Below are 18372 nucleotides of genomic sequence, written 5' to 3' on the forward strand. Positions count from 1 at the left end.
GTATTTACCATAGCAACATCCTGGAATATACATAAATATTCACCTTTTGCACCCAGCTATTCCTAGCAGAGGTGTCATGTGGGGAGCTTTTTAAATGCGCTCTTAGCTGTTCTGTATGCAGAGAATGGGGAGATTTACAGAACTTTGTCATTGGTGATGACACAGAGAAACTTTACAAACAGTTCTGAGTCAACTTTTGGCAATTTTCTTTCCAAAATGAAACACTCATCCCCCCAAATCCTTCAGTCAAGAAACAAAAGAGTTGTTTCTCCTTATCAATTTTATAAATTATGTTTCCATGTAGCCTTGAAATATAATTTTGGAAAAAAAAATCAAACATTTTGCTTTGAAAATGTCAAACTATGTTTTTTAAGTTGTGGTTTAGTTACTAGCCTCAAGTCAGGTTAAAAAACATTTGCAATGAGCTGTACTTTGCATGGCTTCTAAAAAAAACAACCTTAAACAGTTAAATATTTTATTCTCACTTTGTGAATAAATAAATGACCACAGAAAGTGCAGGATGTAGAAGAATGGTACATTCCAATCCTAATGCTTTTACTGTATGAGGTACCTTATTCAATAACCAAAAGGGTAATTCAAAAAATCTTAAAATAAAGACTGAAAAGATAAGAAACTGAGAAGTTATAACAGAAGGCATTTTATGAATATTTCACTGTGTTGAAAAGATATATGCAAACAGTATACAAACTAAGCAACAGGCACCACAGAACTGCTTAAGTAAAAGACAAAACCCAAGTAGGTGTAAACTGTCCCTTGCATGGCTTTGGGCTGCAAATGACACCAAAGTCCATCAGATCAATAAGATCCTGGAACAGCTCACTCCCTCTGGATTTAAAACCTGATTTTAAGATGGCACTCGCTTTATATTGCATAGTATTGCTGTTCATGGTAGTGGGGAGCAAAACTCCTCACAAGAGGTGCCTCCCCGCCACAGGCTGCTGGGAGCAGGCAGACATGCACAAACCCGCTGGATGGTGGAAGCAGAGTGAAGGGGACGGTGCCATGAAGACGTCCTTTGGGAGAGTCAGTGCCAGAGCTCACGACTGAGATTCCCGCTCCAACCCTGGGCATTAGCCTTAACCACCCCCGTACGAAAAACTCTCCATTTAAAGAGCAATATTGTTTTCAAAGGAAAATACTGAGACTGGCTGAATAGAATATCATATTTCAAAAGCTGTTATTTATTTGATTCCTTTTATAATTGATGCAGTTCTATGATTTGCTGGCATTTAGAGCATATTAGAGCATTTACAAAAAAAAACAAGATAAAAAACCCCTGCTTATGAGGCAGCCAATTAACATTAGTCTGATAAAATAAAAGTCTTCTCACCTAGATGCTCTCAGTGCCCTGTAAAACCCTTTAGACTAGCAAGGCCATATTCTACCAAACACGAGGGACATTTAAAAAACAAAATTAAATTAACATTGCAGGTAAGGTTTTCTAAAACACAAAGATAAACTACTACTCTTGCCCAACCCAAATTGTGCTCTTTTCTTCAAATTAAGTGTGTCACTACACAGTGCAAAAAATAAAATATATTATCCAGGTATGATCTTTTCCCCTTAGAAATAGACAGGTGGGCTCCACCGATGCTTATAAGTATGTAGCTTAAGTATCTAGCTCAGAACTGAAAAGCCCTTTCTGTCAGGAAATATTTTGTGGAACTTACTCTTTTGCTAAGTTTATTCCGTTATGCTTTGGGAAACTTTACAGCTCTACTTTGCCTGTGCAATATTTATAGACTTAATCTAACCCTCTCACTTATGTAGATGTCATCAGAGTTCCCTGAAGCCCTAGATTAGCAAAACCGTATTTTGCTGAACGTGGGTAGCATTTAAAAATGAGCAGGATAAGTGAATATTTGCAACTGATGTTTTATAAAGCATAAAATTACTTTTTGAATGTTTCTCCCACATGCTTTCATATTGCTTTTTGAGCTCAAGAAGGAAAGACGTTCTTCTTGATATGCATAATTTAAAGCGATTTTCTATTTCACACACAACCCCGGGTGTTTTGTAGGACAATAAAGTATTTCAACACCAAAGCTTCCCAGATCAAAAAATCTGTCCCCATCTGTTCCTCTAGCAATCCGACTCAGGAGGAATAACTGCTGCTGAGAATCACTGGTACTCCACAGATCATCCCTTTTCCCCCACACTTTTTGGCTAGAGCTACCTGGATTTTAGCCAGAAGATGCAGATTTGTCAAAATGAAAGCCTTGGGACTGTTTGCTCCAACCCATTGATTTTTACAAAATCTCATGGGTGCCACCAGGCATCATTTGGTTTCCCACCAGTTTTCCCCACTTGGCAGTGGGGGGGTCCAGAAGTCAAGGGGAAGCAGTACCCCAAACCTGCTAAATGTTTTAGGATCCTTCAGCTTTTGTTCTTCACCATGAGGTCCAGCAGGATCTCTTAGTCAGTGTCTGTTGTGGCAGATAAAACAGGGCTGAGCACTTGAGCACCATCATCTGCCCTTGTCTCACGGTTAGCAGTACACCCTTGGTATGGCTTGGGCATATGCCCATCAACAGGAAATGGATTTGGTGCCTGCCATGATACAGAGAACTGCAGGAGATGTCCAGGCTCTCCAGGACCATGTTTCTTTGGGCCAGTAAAGTTGCAGCTGGAGGCAAATGCAGATGGTTGTGCAGTTTTGTTCCGATCCTGAAATGAGGCTTTTTCTCTTCAGGATAGGAAATGTTTTGCGAGCTTTCTCACTTCGAGGTGCATCAAAATGTTTAATTTCTAGTCCAAGGACGACATTTCCCCTGCCAGTACATCCAGTACACTCCAACCCAGTTTACATTTTAAGTAACCCTTCCCAGTCTCAAGCCTTATTCTGTTATCTGTAGCACAAGGACTCCTTCTTTTCTGTCTCTGTGTCCTCCTACTGACCGCTGCTTTGTTGTGCCAGGGTAAAAGCGTGCAGCAGGGCAGGCCTGTGGTCCTTTGCATTCATTAATGGTGGGTGTTGCCTTGCTGGCATAGCGGAACCATTTACATCTCATGTTTCTGACTTGCTGACCCTGACCAGTGCCTTTCTCATAGCCTTTCAGACTCAATGGACCCTTAGCATCTTTAAATAAAACATGTAAAATACAGGGCCTAACGACACGACTTTTTATCATGAGAAAGAGGTGAAATCCCCATTCTCCTCTGCAGTCTTTTCAGCATCAGCCAGCTGCACCCCCAAATTCCCTTTCTTCACCCAGTTTCCTCCTCCACCCTGCCTTTCTATCAGTACTGCTACAAGGGGCCAGTGGCACCAGCACCCCCATTAACACCGTCTGTTTGACTCTGTTGCGCAGAAAGACAGGCGAAAGTTCTTATTGGAGTGGCCTGGAGCCTCTCCTTCCTGTTTTCCATACCGACTCTCATTATTTTTGGGAAGCGGCAGCTCTCCAATGGGGAAGTGCAGTGCTGGGCTCTCTGGCCTGATGACTCCTACTGGATACCCTACATGACAGTGGTGGCTTTCCTGGTGTACTTCATTCCCCTGATCATCATCAGGTAAGCCTGAACCGCAGTCAGCAAGCGTGTGGTGAAAGCTGTCAAGTGTGCAATCAGCTTAATGCTTTAATTTCTACTCATTCATTATGATTTCATTTCCACACCTGCCTTATAGCTGCTTTGATTTTTATCACATAATGCATGGGTCACCATACTTGCCCTGGGTGTTCTCCATGAGGTATTAATAGCCAGAAACATTTTCTCTAAAAGAGGACTGAATCTCTAAGTGTGTCCACTTATCTCCACAGATTCAGGCTTGAAACATATCTTTATAAAACCAGTATGAACATCTAGCTATTACAGCAAAACATAATTTTAATAAAAGAACAGGAAACCACACTTAACGCTAATTAAACTAAAATTAACTTAAAGTGCTCTCAAGCTTTGTAGTACTAGAAGAGTGTTTCTTAACTGGGATCGGAAAGACATCTCCAAGCGTTTGAAGATGCCAACCACTCCTAAAATACAAGCAAATAAAATTGTACCCATTTTGTAATGGGAATCCTGAGCTGCAAATATTCGAGACTGATTCACCCAAAATCACAAAGACGATCTGCAGCAGAATCTATTTTAAACTGAGATCAACCAATATCGCAGACTGTGCTTAGCGATCAGTGAATTTTATTGCCTGCCTCTGGGGCACTACCATTAGCTGCTGTTAAACGAAAATCATCTAGCCATGAGGAGCCACCAATGCAAAGGAGCAGTCAAAAACTGATGTGGAAGGGGAGTGAGGCTTCTTAACTGCCTCAAAAGGCTGCCCACGGCAGTAACTTTCTCTCTCAGCCCTTTCCTTTCTTTCCCTTTTATTCTCTTTCAGTAGCAAGGTTACAATAGGATTTCTTGGTGTCCATCTCTTCTTCTTTGTGGCAAAGAAGACTTGCTAGGACTTCTTTTTTCCCCCCTAATTTGATAACAACTGTTTGGGCTGTGAGAGAGGAACTATGTCTCCATGGCTCTTGGACATGTCTCTTGGTCAATCTGCTTTTCCAGCAGGTGGTGAGCCATGAGTCTCCATTAGCTTCCTGCTCATTAGCACCTCAGGTGAGGTGGTGGTGGGCTGATCTTTTCTAGATGATGACAGTACTGGCTACATAACCTAAATAGTAAAGAGCATGTCCCGGTTTCAGTTGCTTTCCAGTTGAATTGTGCCTTGAAGTTTCTTACCATTTTGTCCTGATTTCGGCTGGGATAGAGTAGCTGGTGTAGTGCTGTGTTTTGGATTTTGTATGAGAATGACATTGATAACACACTGATGGTTTAGTTGTTGCTAAGCAGTGCTTACACTAAATCAAGGACTTTTCAGCTTCCCATGCTCTGCCAGGTGCACAAGAAGCTGGGAGGGGGCACAGCCAGGACAGCTGACCCCAACTGGCCAAAGGGCTGTTCCATGCCATATGACATCATGCTTGGGGAGAGTTGGCCAGGGGGAGAGTGATCACTGCTCGGGACAGAGATTAAATTAGAATCATTTAGGTTGGAAAAGACCTTTAAGATCATCAAGTCCAACCGTTAACCTAACAATGCCATCCCACTGCCACCATGTCCTTAAGCACATCCTCTGCCCGTCTTTTAAATACCTCCATGGATGGGGACTCGACCACTTCCCTGGGCAGCCTATTCCAGTGCTTGACAACCCTTTTGCTGAAGAAATTTTTCCTAATGTCCAATCTAAACCTCCCCTGGTGCATCTTGAGGCCATTTCCTCTTAAACAGTTTATTAAATTATTAAACAGCTCTTCCTTCCTTCACCACTCAGGTACCAGACTGGGAACCATGTAGCAGTCGTAAGGAAGGACCTATCGCAGACTCAGGTAGAAGAACCCTCGGGGCAGGAACGCTGGGCAACTGAGTCACCTATGAATGTTTCTTACCTGTGGCTACTTTTGTTCTTACGCCTTTCTATATGTTAAAAACAAAAGGCACCCACCGCTTCTTTTGTCAGACATACTCCCCTTCCTCCAAGATCTCACTGCCCAGGTTCTTCCTCTACCCAGCTGATCAAGTCTTTTTGGTATCTCTAAGGATGGAAAGCTCCACCTAAACCTTATTTTCCATTTTTAACAGGAAGTTCAATAGGGTTCCTCTGATGGCACATGAGTCATTTGGAAACATGAACTTCACTCAAAATCTGCTTCTAGCCAGCGCACTGCTGTTATAACCCTTGTCCTTCATTGGGACTCCCTTCTAATTAACTACGGCCACAGCCATTCACTTTTGGAAGCCCAAACACGTACAAAGCCCAAACACGCCCAAAATTCTGCAGCTTCTAATGGCAACAAATTTATCTCTAATAGAATCAAAACCATGTGGTGCTTGAACTCATCTAGCTGACTTTTTGATATGGATTCAACACTGACCAATACTGCTCCCTAGAGAGAAGGGACAATTTTTGTACTTTTCTCATAACACATCAGTTTGCTAAACCTTCCATTTTTGTGCCAGATTGCCCAGATATAACAAACAAAATCATGAAAAGTTCTGGAACGGGTTGCCCAGAGAGGTAGTGGACACCCCACCCCTGGAAACATTCAAGGGCAGGTTGGATGGGGCTCTGAGCAACCTGATCTGGTTAGCGGTGTCCCTGCTCACTGCAGAGGGGTTGGACTAGATGACCTCTAGGGGTCTCTTCCAACCCAAAACATTCTATGATTCTCCTTAAAAAAAGGACATGATAGTGATCGAGAAAAACTACTCCGAGATTGTCCAATTGCTCTTCCTTCCTTGACAGGGTCATTTCTCTTTGTATGTTTTCCTGTACCTTAAAACCAGCCTAGTTTTAAATAAACCAAAAAAAATATTCTTGGGAATATGTAAAAAAGAAATAAATGTGGGTGGATCTGCAGCCCAGCACCAGCAGCAAAAAGAATAAGCATGCAAAGAAGAGACAAAAAGTAATTTAACTGCGCAAAAGAAATGGCACTAGAAAACTTTGATGTTGGCTGTTACTATGAGAGGAGTTTTGTTAGGAATTTTCTCCACTAGCTAGCAATCAGGAAATTCTAGCCAGCATCTGAAGTGTTTTAGGAAAAAGGCCCATAGCCTGTCCCGTTACCAGTCATTCCCCAGGTGTGTGAAACATCTCTTTCACACTCAAACTTACAGATTCACACACTTGCTATTCCAGATGAGCCACTCCTTTTTTACATGGCATATATACTCGTTTGGCGAGGAAAGGCAAGCTACATAGCAACACGTTTTTCAGAGCCGCTGACATGATGCTCCCCTCCGCCCTGCCAGAGGAAGATATTCATTCCAGATCAGCTCTGTGACTTGCTCTACAGTAAATCCCCAGAAGCAAGGAGGCGATGAAGACGTGAGGGGAAGGGGAAGTCAGTGCAACTGGCATTTCACGAGATTGCCCTGACAGCTGAGACATCCTAAAATTTTTGCGGCTTTAACCTTAAGCGACTTTCACATGAGAAGTTTATGGCAGGACAGGAACTTAAAACACGGGCCGTGGGGCAGAGCGGTGCCCGTTGCCTGCCCAAACACGTTGCTGGTTTTGGTGCACACTAACACAAATGCTCCCACATCCTTGTCAGCAGAAGTCAAATTCTTGACAGACCCTAAGTGGTATTGGGCACCGGGAGAAGGGAAGGAGGGTGAGGCAAGGGAGGATTTTTTTGTGCCCATTTATTTCTAGTTGTCAGTGACACTATTTTCTTCAGAATAGAGAGGATTTTCTAAAACCATATAAAAAGAGGATTACCATCAGGGCAAGGTCAGCAGAGACATTATGAATGAATGCCATGCAGTTTGGAAAGAACTGGCTATTTCTTTAGAACATTTTTTTCAAGTCTCAAGCATACGACTGAGGGTTGCAACTTCCCAGCTGATGCATCTGTAAACCATGTGTCAACATAGCCTCAAGGCGTGACATCTATTTCTTTAAGATTTCTTGGCAGTCCAGGAGTTTAAAGCTAATCCACCTAATGTGGCTGCAGCATATAAATACTCTGCTAAGCAGTTTGCAGCTGAAGAATGGCAGGAATGGCTGTTCAACATCTTCAGGGACTCAATTTCCCTGCACAAGTTTTGTTCCACCAAATCCTTTCAGACGCACAGTAGGTTTGATGACAAACGAGATGCTGTTTCATAAGGGTGAGTAAGAGAGATTGTGTATGTTGTAGTTGTGTGTTACTCTGCCAAAAGATTAATTATAAAAACAAAAGGTGTTATTCAGTAAATGGAGGAAGACATTTTGCGATTGTTTAAATTTAATGGCCTTTAGCTGAAGACATTATTAAAAAAAGGCCGCAACATAACGATGGAGAGACAAACCATAAATGTGCGACTGAAAAGTCACGGATCAGTTTCTAAGAAGCTGGGAATGCGAATAAAAACCAGCAGCCAAGGCACATGCCACACGTACTGAGGAAGCGAGGCAGGATGCGCGCAGGGAAAGAATACAGCCTTTTCTGCAATAATTCATTTTGTTTGCACAGCGCCTCTATTTTCTCTACCGAAGCACTCTGACTTAGCTGCACGGCAGGTGCCTGACGCAATGTGGGACACTGGCTGGCGGAGTTAATTCTTAATTAGTTCTGCCGGCTGAATCTGCTGAGAACCTAACCTCTAGAGCAAAGCAGTTCACTGATGACAGCACTTTTTCTGGCGCAGTTCATCCAAAGTGCATACAAAGGATAAAATTTTACTTTTCAGGTGCAGGACTTAATTCCACACTAGATAGGCCGCTTTGCTGAGCGGTTTTCACTTGCTACAGTCCAGGTACTCTCATCTTTTAAGCTTCTCTCATCCATTCCTCATCTCTCTCGGCAGAGCTGATCTCACATGTTCCTGATGCAGCCTTCAACTAACCCACAGGAGTTGTGTTATTCATAACACCGCAGCCTGTGGAATGAATTATTTAGCTGATAACCTTACGTTCAGTCTGGAAAACCCTTCCACCAATGAGCTAATCCCCCCGACGCCGTGTGAGCAAACCCTATAGATTCCAACCCAAAATACGAACCAGGAGAAAACAGCAATCTGTCCCTTCTTTTTTTTTAACATGTATATAAAAAAGGCAATCTATGAACAAAACTGCAACAGCCCCGAAAGATTTAAATATTTGGGAGGGCTGTTCCCACCTCTTCTTCACGACTGGAGAATCAGCAATCAGTTATCAAACAGCTTATGGTTTTGTGGTGAGTTTTTTATCTAATACAAATGAACAAGACCTGAATAATGAAAAGAGAATGAAAAGCTGTGATCAGATTTTTAACCCAAGTGTGTGGTTATCTTTGAGAGCTGAGAAAAGGGGAGAATATTTGTTCTTTTCGTGTACAAGCTCCCCTCCTCCCCGCTATCTCGGTGTCAGTCAAGGAGAGCCACAGATCCTGCATCAGGTTCTTTACAGTTCTTAAAAAATTGGCCCGTTCTTCCCTTTTATTTAGACTAATCTACCATTTTTTCTGCAGCTGATATTGTCAACCTACCAAAACCCAGAAAATTCAGAAAAAAAACTAGGCGACCTGCAGTAATTAGTTCTCTCCTATTCTGGGACAGGTGTCACCAGCTATAACCAAAGCTGTGTCCCCTACGCCAAGATATGCCAAGCAAAGCTCAAATAGTATCTGTGATAGTTGAATACCTCTGGGCCATTGCTGAACAGAGGTTAAATATGGGTCAAAACAGCATTACAGGCTTCGCTTCTGCAAATATTTGCACCTGGGCCCCTCATGTCCTGTGATGGGGAAACAGGAGAGCTACTGGGTTTCTAATCTATATCGCTACTCTGTGCCAAACCATAATTATATTCTGGCACTTGAGTATCCAAAAATTCAGAGTCCTTTTTGGCTGTTATTCATGGTTGCCAAATATATTTCTTATATTTCAACCTGATAAATGTAATACATAGGCATTTATCTAATATAATTCCAAATTCAGATTAAAAAAAACTTGCAAAAGTTCCTCTTGAAGCACGGAGAAAAAAATATCCATCTGCTGTTTAAAATCAAAACCCCAAAGAGAACATTGGCTTTGGAGCAGCAGAAAAATAATTAGAAGAGAAAAAAAACCAGAATCAGCTAAAAGGAAAAATATAGCACTAAACCCAAGGCATTGCAATGAAATAAAAAATAGATTAACTAAAAGGTATTTGTCTGAATTAAATCAAATAAAAGGAATAAAAATACCATTAATAAAAATACCAAAGGTCTTTTTTTGAGCTTGATTCAGCAAGCACAATCATTTTTGCCTGCAATTTCCATTTCTAAATAAAAAAGCCTAGATCTTGCACATACGTTCTAATAGCTGCCCATCTATTAGCTTACCCATTACACATGCCTATAATGGCTTGTTCAGATGAATTTACATATGCCTTTTGTCTTTGGATAAATAGTGCTGTAAATTAGCTACCATAAAACATAACGCAGCTGCATCACTTTGCACAAATAAAGTACGAGGAACAATAGGCAATGCTGGATGATAAATACAAGCAATTAGCAGGGAGCTTAAGTGTACTTTTTGCCATGGTAAAGGCTCATTTTACTAGTAAATACTGAGGCTAGGTAGGACGCTATCATAATTGAATCATTTGTTTAAAAAAAAAATCTGTGTTTAAAGAGCGGGCAGATCAATAACTCTTATGATTGTTAATATTGATACATAGCTTTACCAGAGACATTTTATTTTCCAAAACAAAAGTGATCTATGAATTAAAAATAAAGATGGAGTGGGACTATTCATGGTAGCATTTGTATGACTAACCATAAGTTAGTTATTTACATGGACAAAGAATGCTATAATTACCAATGGGGCCATATTAAACAACACCATTAACTAATAACACGCTACAATGAACATGCACCTTAGTCCTTCAGAATTTGGATCAAGCTAAATTGCTTTTGGAGATGCAATGAATTTAATTTGCTGAGATACATTCGTAGTCTGAACCAGATTCTTGTATTTTCTTGCCACCTCTCCAGACATGCATCTTATCAGGGCTAGAAAAATCACTGCATTTTCAGATCAACAGCATGTCCTTTCTATCCTGTGGTCCTCAAAGCCTGAGCAGCTTCTTTTCAAAAAGACTTGGATTATTTTTCCAACCAGGTTTGACTACTCCACCTGAGCACTTTTCCATGTCTTTAGTTTCTCACCTACAAATAATGGGCCACAACAACTCAGACAGTATTTTAATATCATAGTGTGCATTAAAATGACTACCACACATGTTTATATAGCCCCCAAGAATCCCCAGTGAGGGCTGGAAGACCGGCGCACCACGCACTTATAGACACCAAGAAACCTGACAACATCTGGACCTGACGAACTATACATCACATCTCCTGATGTTTTCAGTGGAGACAAGAGCGAGCAGGCATGTTACATGTGCTGGAAAATGAGGCTTGTGGCAATGTGTACGGCGTGCTTTCGCGTCGCGGCAGGGAAGGCTGAGCAGCTTGATTTTGAGAGGAAGGAAACAGAGATTACGATATGGTCAGAATGGCGCCGGCCGCTGCCGAACACCCTCCTGTCCATCTGAATGACGGTTGTCATTTGTCCCCTGCTACTCTTTGCTCATCTGCCACATCGTTTTCCATCAAGTGGGAATTTCTTCCCACCCTTTGAGATGTCACCAACCTCCACATCCTCCTCCAACCACCTTTTACAGAAAGAAAGAAGTGACAAATGCATTCTGGAAAAAAACCTGCTTTTCTCTTGTAAAAACAATACAATTTCTGTTCCGTAAGTGCTCTCTTTTTATTGTTGTGGCTTTGAAACACACATGCAGATGCCTTTTATGATCTTAAGCTTTGGGTGACACATTTCTGGAAACTCCAGTTTCTTAGACCCATGCCAGCATAGCTGGGGAAAAAAAAAAATAAAAAAAGATTAGTCACTAATAAGATCTGGAGTCCCAGAGAGATCAAAGCACAAAGGCATAATTGTGGCTGGCAAAACAGTTGCTGGGAAGCATACCTGGCATGACAAGTGACTCTTCTTTCCTGACACCCACCCTGAGCAGCTTTACACCACCTCTGGTCCCCTCCCAATAAGGAAGGCTCCAGTGGATCCAGCTACAGAGACAGGAAAGATGAAAAGAGGCAAAAACACCAGCACAAATCCACTATGCTGGCATCACTTTAGAAGCCACTGGATTAAACCAGGAATTAAACTTTCCCCTGGACTTCTAAAAATGAAGGATTCAAATGAAACAGCATGTAATCTCATACGTGAAATGCCAAGTGAAGAAGACAGCTGCTGTAACTGCATCTGGTGAAAGGGATGCTCCTACCAGGCTCTGCAGCCAAGAGGCAGGATTTCTGGGATCGGAGGGAAAGCGAGTGAGGAGCCTGGCTTCACAATTCAATCCTTGTGGCACTTAGCTGGAAGCAGGGAGTCTGACTTTTCTGACTAGGGAGTTAGGCTCCTTCATCCTAATGCTTAGGCATGGACGCATGCAGGTCTGTATCAGAGGGGATAAGGTTTCAGCTGCAAATAAAAAGGTCAGGCTAGAGATAGCAGGCTAGGGAGAAAATAGAAGCAGGACTTTTAGGAGCTGGCTGGAAATTTTCTTGAGATGACAACAGTTATCGTTGTCGTACATTCTTATTCATTGGAGCAATCAAAGGAGAAATGATACATGAATTTTCCACTATTGTCAGTACAAAGTACAAAGGAACTCTCAAGCGTACCAGCTGATAAATAAACGGGCTCTTGAAAAGCCAGGAGATAAAAGGAAAATGTTCAAGTCAGCTGGGAGCCATGCCGGACCTTTGAAGGGATTAAGGAGGGCAAGCTGGAGTCCGTGGCAGATGCATGCAAAACCCTCACTGGGCAAGTACGCGACTGCTCTGCTGCGCAGCCTGGACTTGGACACTGAATTTCCAGCTCTAACCTATTGAGGCTGGAAAGCAGATGGCTCAAACTTCCACAGAAAGGAATTCTCTAAGGCACACAAATGCTACCTTTGCAAGCGTGTCTAGGAATTGAGGGTGCTGTAGGAAATTTCTAATAATAATAATAATGTCTCTTCTGATAATAAAAAGAAACCCACATGGTTTTAGACAAAAAAACCCCACGTTTTTGTCTCTATAAAACACCCTGGAATAATCTCCCTAGTTGCACCTTTTTCACAGAGTCATCACTGAGGTTTATGGCAATTAATGGTCAGGCTGCCTCAGGCCCCCGAAAACACTGCGCTGTACTGCAAACAGCACACGACAACTTCTGTTATGATGCTTGGGTTTTACATCAGGAAAACACGGCGGCCCAAGTGCATTAGCTGAAATATTTTTAAATTATTTTTGCCTTCTTTAGCAGACTAAAATGGAAAACACCAGTCAAAAGTGTGCTGTTGCTTAGTGATTTTAGCTGGACGTTATGCACGCTTGCAGGAGAAAAGGCAGACAGAGAAAGGCCTCGGATTTTTTTTTGTGTAAGCTGCTGAAAAGGTAACATCCTCATCCAGGATGTGGGTTCAAACAGCTCTTCAGCTTTAAGGAGTTATTTTATATTAAATTAAATAGAATTCCAGGGTTGTTATCACCTAGGGAAAGGTCATAAGTGTCTGAGGTCATTGTGGACTGGGGCACTTTTCATCTTTCCCATTGAAAGTATATGTATAGTCCCCTCTAAATATACAAATTATGGTGGATCTAGTTTTGAATCATCTAACTCTTCCCATCTACCCAATCATTCTGTCCTCCTCAGTTTCCATCCCAGGACCTTGAGACCTGAAAGCAAGCACTGCCATATTTAACAGCATTTCCCCAGGTTACCATTTTATTCGTCAGCTTCATACTCGCAAAGTAACACCAAAAGAGAAGTGTACACACAGGCAAACCAGGTCCCTCCCCTCGCTCCCCCCCATTTCAGGGCTAGTATCCTGGGGCTGGTACCCAGGCAGATGTGGCCTCAGCTAACTCAACATCCCCACTGAGCTCTTGCCTATGAGATCCTGGCCAAAGCATTGCATTCCTCTGAGCCTCAGATTTGACATCAGCAAAGCCAGGACAACAACGACGACTTCCATGGTGAAAACTCTTCAGATCTGCTTCTGAAAATTACTATGGAGGGTCATATTTTATTTGTTATTGCTGTTGTCATTACTATTATTACTCCTATGCAGACCCGTCATCTCTATGAGCTCCTTACATATAGATAAGTGTATTCATAGAGTACAAATGACTCGGATGTCAGTTAAATTTACTGTGCCTCATAATACCAATGACTCTTTTCCTTCTGCAGCATCATATACTTAATTGTGATTCGAACTATCTGGATGAAGAGCAAAGCTCAGGCTGTCATCATATCCAGTTGCCCTGGTGAGTCTCAGCACACGTCTCTCCACCTTCGTAATCCTAATCCAGCTGGTCCTCCCAAATCTGGGAATGCCTGGACATGGGGTGTCACGCTGGACCCCCATCAATGCGGTGGGAATGGGGTTTCTGTAATTGCTCATTCATAACTCTTTTCTACATTATTTACCTTCTTTCCTTTGACACTAAATCCCCGTTAGAGAAATGACAGAAAACATCTGAGAGAAAAGAATTAAAAAGTAAAAAAATCCTTATTCTAGAATTTAGAATCCCTATCCCTAGAACTTTGCCCATTTCCTGAATCATTTTTTTTCTAGCGTATACTTAGATAACACTTTTGCTGTGTTTTCACATGCCCTTGCGAGTCTGGATTTTGGTCAAGCTCAGAAATTCCTGGCTACGGAAAGCCATAAAATGAGCTGAGCTTTCCACCCTAGACCATAAATATTTTTTGGACTGTTCTGAGCTATTTTGGCAAAAAGCACACATCATTTCAAGATCCTCACTTGTCAGCTGCCTTTCCTATTAGCATGAAGAAAAGTATGTTAATTTACGCTAATGTATTTTACAATACAACTGTACAAGCACACAACCAGTTAGTGCAGCCAAGTGGTGAGTGGAAACATCAAACCACAGGGACCGAGTTGCTGGTGCTTGCCTGAAGCAGGACCGTGGATCATGTCTGGTACAGGAGGCAGTGTCCTAATGTGATGTTGCACATATTCAGATATCCTTATGTCATAACCTGACATCTGTCAACTATAATCTAAGATTTATCCCTTCTTTGAAAAGCTTGAGCAGGACCGATTTCTAATCATCCTGCCTTCATGACACAATCAGTATTAACCAGTCTTGAAAAAAAATAACAAATGTCATTCTCCTCATCCAGAAGGTATATTCTGCTCTATAAATCACCAAGTAATTTCCAGTAATATTACATATGGACTAATTTCAAACTTCTACATAGGATGTTTCACTGATAACAAGCCCCACATTAATTTTATTTATATTTTTTCTTTACAAATTACACGGCCTTGATATGCTGTTTTTATAAGAGGTGCAAGACGTTGTATACACAGAGTTATTTCCAATTACAGTAATCAAAATTCCAGTCCTAAGTTTGGACTACAAGAGTTTAAAGAGGTTTTGATAAAAAATGACCTTCTTGTGGATTCACTATGGTGAACCTAATTATTCTGACCCAGCAACATGAACAGCAAATTGACATTAATAATGAAATCAGGCATATTATTGCAATCATGCTGGTACTGTTATTCAAATATGGAACTTGATTCTCAGGGACATTAGTGGGACTTCAGAGGAAATGAGATCAACCAGCCTTGGTGTGAGACTGAATAGAATTTGCTTCTCAATTCAAGCCACACTTCATTTCTACAAAGCTAGTCTAACAGCATTTCATATTTCATTACCGAGTCAACATGGAGAGCAAAATGCATGACTGATTATCCAAAGCATCAAAAAGAGTAAGAGGTTAAGGGAACGGAGTATGTAGCTTATAAAATCCTTCTGACTGAAATGCGGTTAAAAGTGAACAGGTAGTCTGTTTTGCCAGGTTGTTTCTTCTCTTTTCTTAATTGTTCCTTTCAGAAAATGTCCTGTAACATGACTCTGGTTGTGTCTTTGGAGCTGTGGTGGCATGTGGTTTTTATTAGACCGAAACAGCTGGGCACATAGGCGGTGGTGACCCTGACTGAGTGTCGAGGATCAGGAATACCCAACCGCCACTTCTTCAGGAAAGATTTCTTCTGCTTACATTTCCCCTTTTGATTTTGGATGGCTCAGGTTTTGAGTGTCCGATGAGCAGGTCTGCAAGCCTCCGAATTTCAGGAAGTACTGAGCCCCTGCCTGACTGCAGGGAAGGATGGGCTACGCATGGCTGCCCTGCCTGCAGAGGTCTGCGCTGGCACATCCACGCGGCAGCCCTACCCCTTTACTTGCTGAATTGTTCTTTCCCCAGGTGGCAAAACCTCTGCTGGCTACACCAGTCGTGGGTTCATATCCAGGGCGAAAGTGAAAGCAATCAAGTACAGCATCGTAATTATCCTTGGTAAGTGAAAAGCCGTACAAGCTAGGGAAGATGCCGACGCTGGGAAGCTGGCCTTCCTCACCTCCCTCCATCATCAGCAAATAAAGCACAGTAGATGGCTCAGAGAGGGAGCTTTACTTAGACCCCTTGACTTGTCCTTCCCCTCTCCTCTGGCTGATAAGCTCCTATTTCAGGCATAAGCCTCAAATGGAATTGCACACACAGCCCCTCAATGTGCATAAAGAAAGTAAAGGAGAGACGTCGCCTAAAAGGAACAAAGGAAGGGGTCATTTCCTTCCCATGCAGGTTGCCAAAAGACTTGGCAACCACGTTGTCTTTTAGGCTTAGAGACTGCATGTGGCATGGTAGGTGCTGGGGCGGCTGAAGGGAGCGGCAGGAGAGGGGAGGGATGCAGAGCAATTGAATTTGGTGTCAGAAGCGTGTTGCCTGCCGAGGTGGGAAAAACGAGCTCTCCTTTCCCGACCGGGCAGCAGATGACTCAGTGCAGGTGTCTTCCGTCTCCCAGGGAGATGACATTATTCTGATGGAATTAGAAGGCTGACATTCTAGCTCGATAAATAAAGGCAGCGTCACACAGGGCTTGTGATTAGCTGCCAGAGACAGGCAGGAAGGCGACCAAAGCTATTTACTCCCAAGGGCTGACAGCCATCCCCTAACACAGAAAAAGGGATCGCTGCTCTTTCCAATGCTACACAAAATTCAGATTGGATGATGTTGTGATAATAGCTACCACTGAGGTGCTTAGCTCCCTGTTTAGCAGTTAGTGTCTGCAGACATGAGTGGGGCCGGTGTGATTCATGGTTTTCACAAGCCCAAGAACAGCTTCTCTGTGTCTGAACTTTTCCGCATGGCAATCGGAGAAAGCTTTTGTCAGAAACAACCGCTATCGCACCGCCATCAGATGTCAAGAGCTCACCTGGATGCTCAGTATTTCAAAGGGCCTTGATAATATGAGGCACCCAGCATCTCTTGACGTGCAGATTATGGCACCTAACACTCACGGATTTCTTTAAAGCCACTTAAAGTTTTCTGCACAGTCAGTGCTATGATCTATACACTGACAACACATATTGTTATTTTGCTGGTATCTGTGCATAGACACTGCTGGTTTGGCTAACTCTAGAAAATAGGAGAGGAGTTTACCTCTTCCTTGCACATTCAGTGAGCGCTCGGCTAACTGAGAAATACTGATTACTGCAACAAGAAAGCAAGCATGGGGTCACTCTGCTGTCTCATTTGGGTCAGGGAGAGATCATGTGTCTGACTGCACAGATACCTGTATATTGGCAGCTCAGGTACCTATGGCTTAGTTGAGTGAACCACCTGTCCCAATGTTTCTATGTAAATCTTTAATCAAAAGCCTTTGTGAAAGGAGATGACAGGAATTTGTGATGGAAAGATTCATTCCCTATGTCTGCAAATAAAGGTGAACCTATGGCCTTTTATTTCTGCCACGTCTGAACAAAAGCAGGGGCCATGAACAGTGCAGTCCTCTCTTCCTCTTCCCCAAATTCATCTCTCAAATTGCAGTGTAGCAATTAGAGAGTCTTCCTACACGCTCCATATAGACAGCACCTCCAACCAGCATGCCAGATGACACGCCGGTCTGCCGTGATGTGGTGTGAAAGGGGGTTGCTCCTTGCTCCTGGGTGTCAATGAGCCCTTTTTTAATAGGTGGCTGTGACAGGCAGCACTGTCATGGAGCAGCACGTTGGTGTGGTGTGCATTTAGATTGGCTGCTCACTCAGGGGACCATTAAAAGAGCACTTCGCTATAACTTATGATGCTTTAACTGGCTACCTATTTACCCTTTATGTGTTGTGTAGTGTTCAAAAGTGTCTCGATATGTCTAGAGGGAGCACTCTAAACACTTAGAGAAGAACACATAATATATTTTATGGGCATTAAAATAAAATAAAGACAAATAAAAGCACAATCTAGTAACTATTCTCTTAAATAAGACCCTGAATAAGGAGATTTTTTTTTCCCCGTGAACAAATATTTATATGTTATGAATGCCGATGGATGTGCGATTACTTCCCTCCCTAAATAGCCAGCCTATCTGATGGCAAGGTCTTCCTCTCTCTTTCTTCCAGCGTTTGTTCTTTGTTGGAGCCCTTACTTTCTTTTTGATATTCTGGACAACTTCAACATACTCCCCGAGACCAAAGAGCGCTTCTACGCATCCGTGATCATTCAGAACCTGCCAGCCCTGAACAGTGCCATCAATCCCCTCATCTACTGCCTCTTCAGCAACCGCCTCTGCCCCCCTTTCAAGTATTGCTCCTTTCTGTCACTCTGGCTACACCCCCCAAGAAGGGAGGGAACACATAAACACAGTCCCTAAACTGACTACTTGCTTTCACCTAGTTTAATTAAAGGGTTGTCAAGCCTTGGAACAGGCTGCCCAGGGAAGGAGTCAAGTCCCCATCCCTGGAGGTATTTAAAAGACGGGTAGACGAGGTGCTTAGGGACATGATTTAGGGGTGGGGTGGGGGG

General features: G+C 42.6%; 1 protein-coding gene across 2 annotated transcripts in view; it reads left to right on the forward strand.

Annotated features, from left to right (window-relative positions):
- The window catches only part of NPSR1 (neuropeptide S receptor 1), a 61843-nt gene that overhangs the window by 43380 nt on the left and 91 nt on the right, over positions 1-18372 (forward strand). Inside the window, exons 5-9 of one of the 2 annotated variants that reach the window (XM_035890843.1) lie at positions 3333-3534; positions 13735-13811; positions 15784-15873; positions 17970-18146; positions 18360-18372. The exon at positions 18360-18372 is cut by the window's right edge and continues 91 nt beyond it. In XM_035890843.1, the coding sequence (XP_035746736.1) occupies positions 3333-3534; positions 13735-13811; positions 15784-15873; positions 17970-18146; positions 18360-18372 (559 nt within the window). Of the gene's footprint in view, positions 1-3332; positions 3535-13734; positions 13812-15783; positions 15874-17969; positions 18151-18359 lie in introns of both variants that reach the window. The other variant, XM_035890844.1, reaches the window with a different exon arrangement.

The sequence above is a fragment of the Egretta garzetta genome, unplaced genomic scaffold (assembly GCF_000687185.1).
Source record: "Egretta garzetta isolate BGI_Z169 unplaced genomic scaffold, ASM68718v1 scaffold713, whole genome shotgun sequence".
Taxonomy (NCBI): domain Eukaryota; kingdom Metazoa; phylum Chordata; class Aves; order Pelecaniformes; family Ardeidae; genus Egretta; species Egretta garzetta.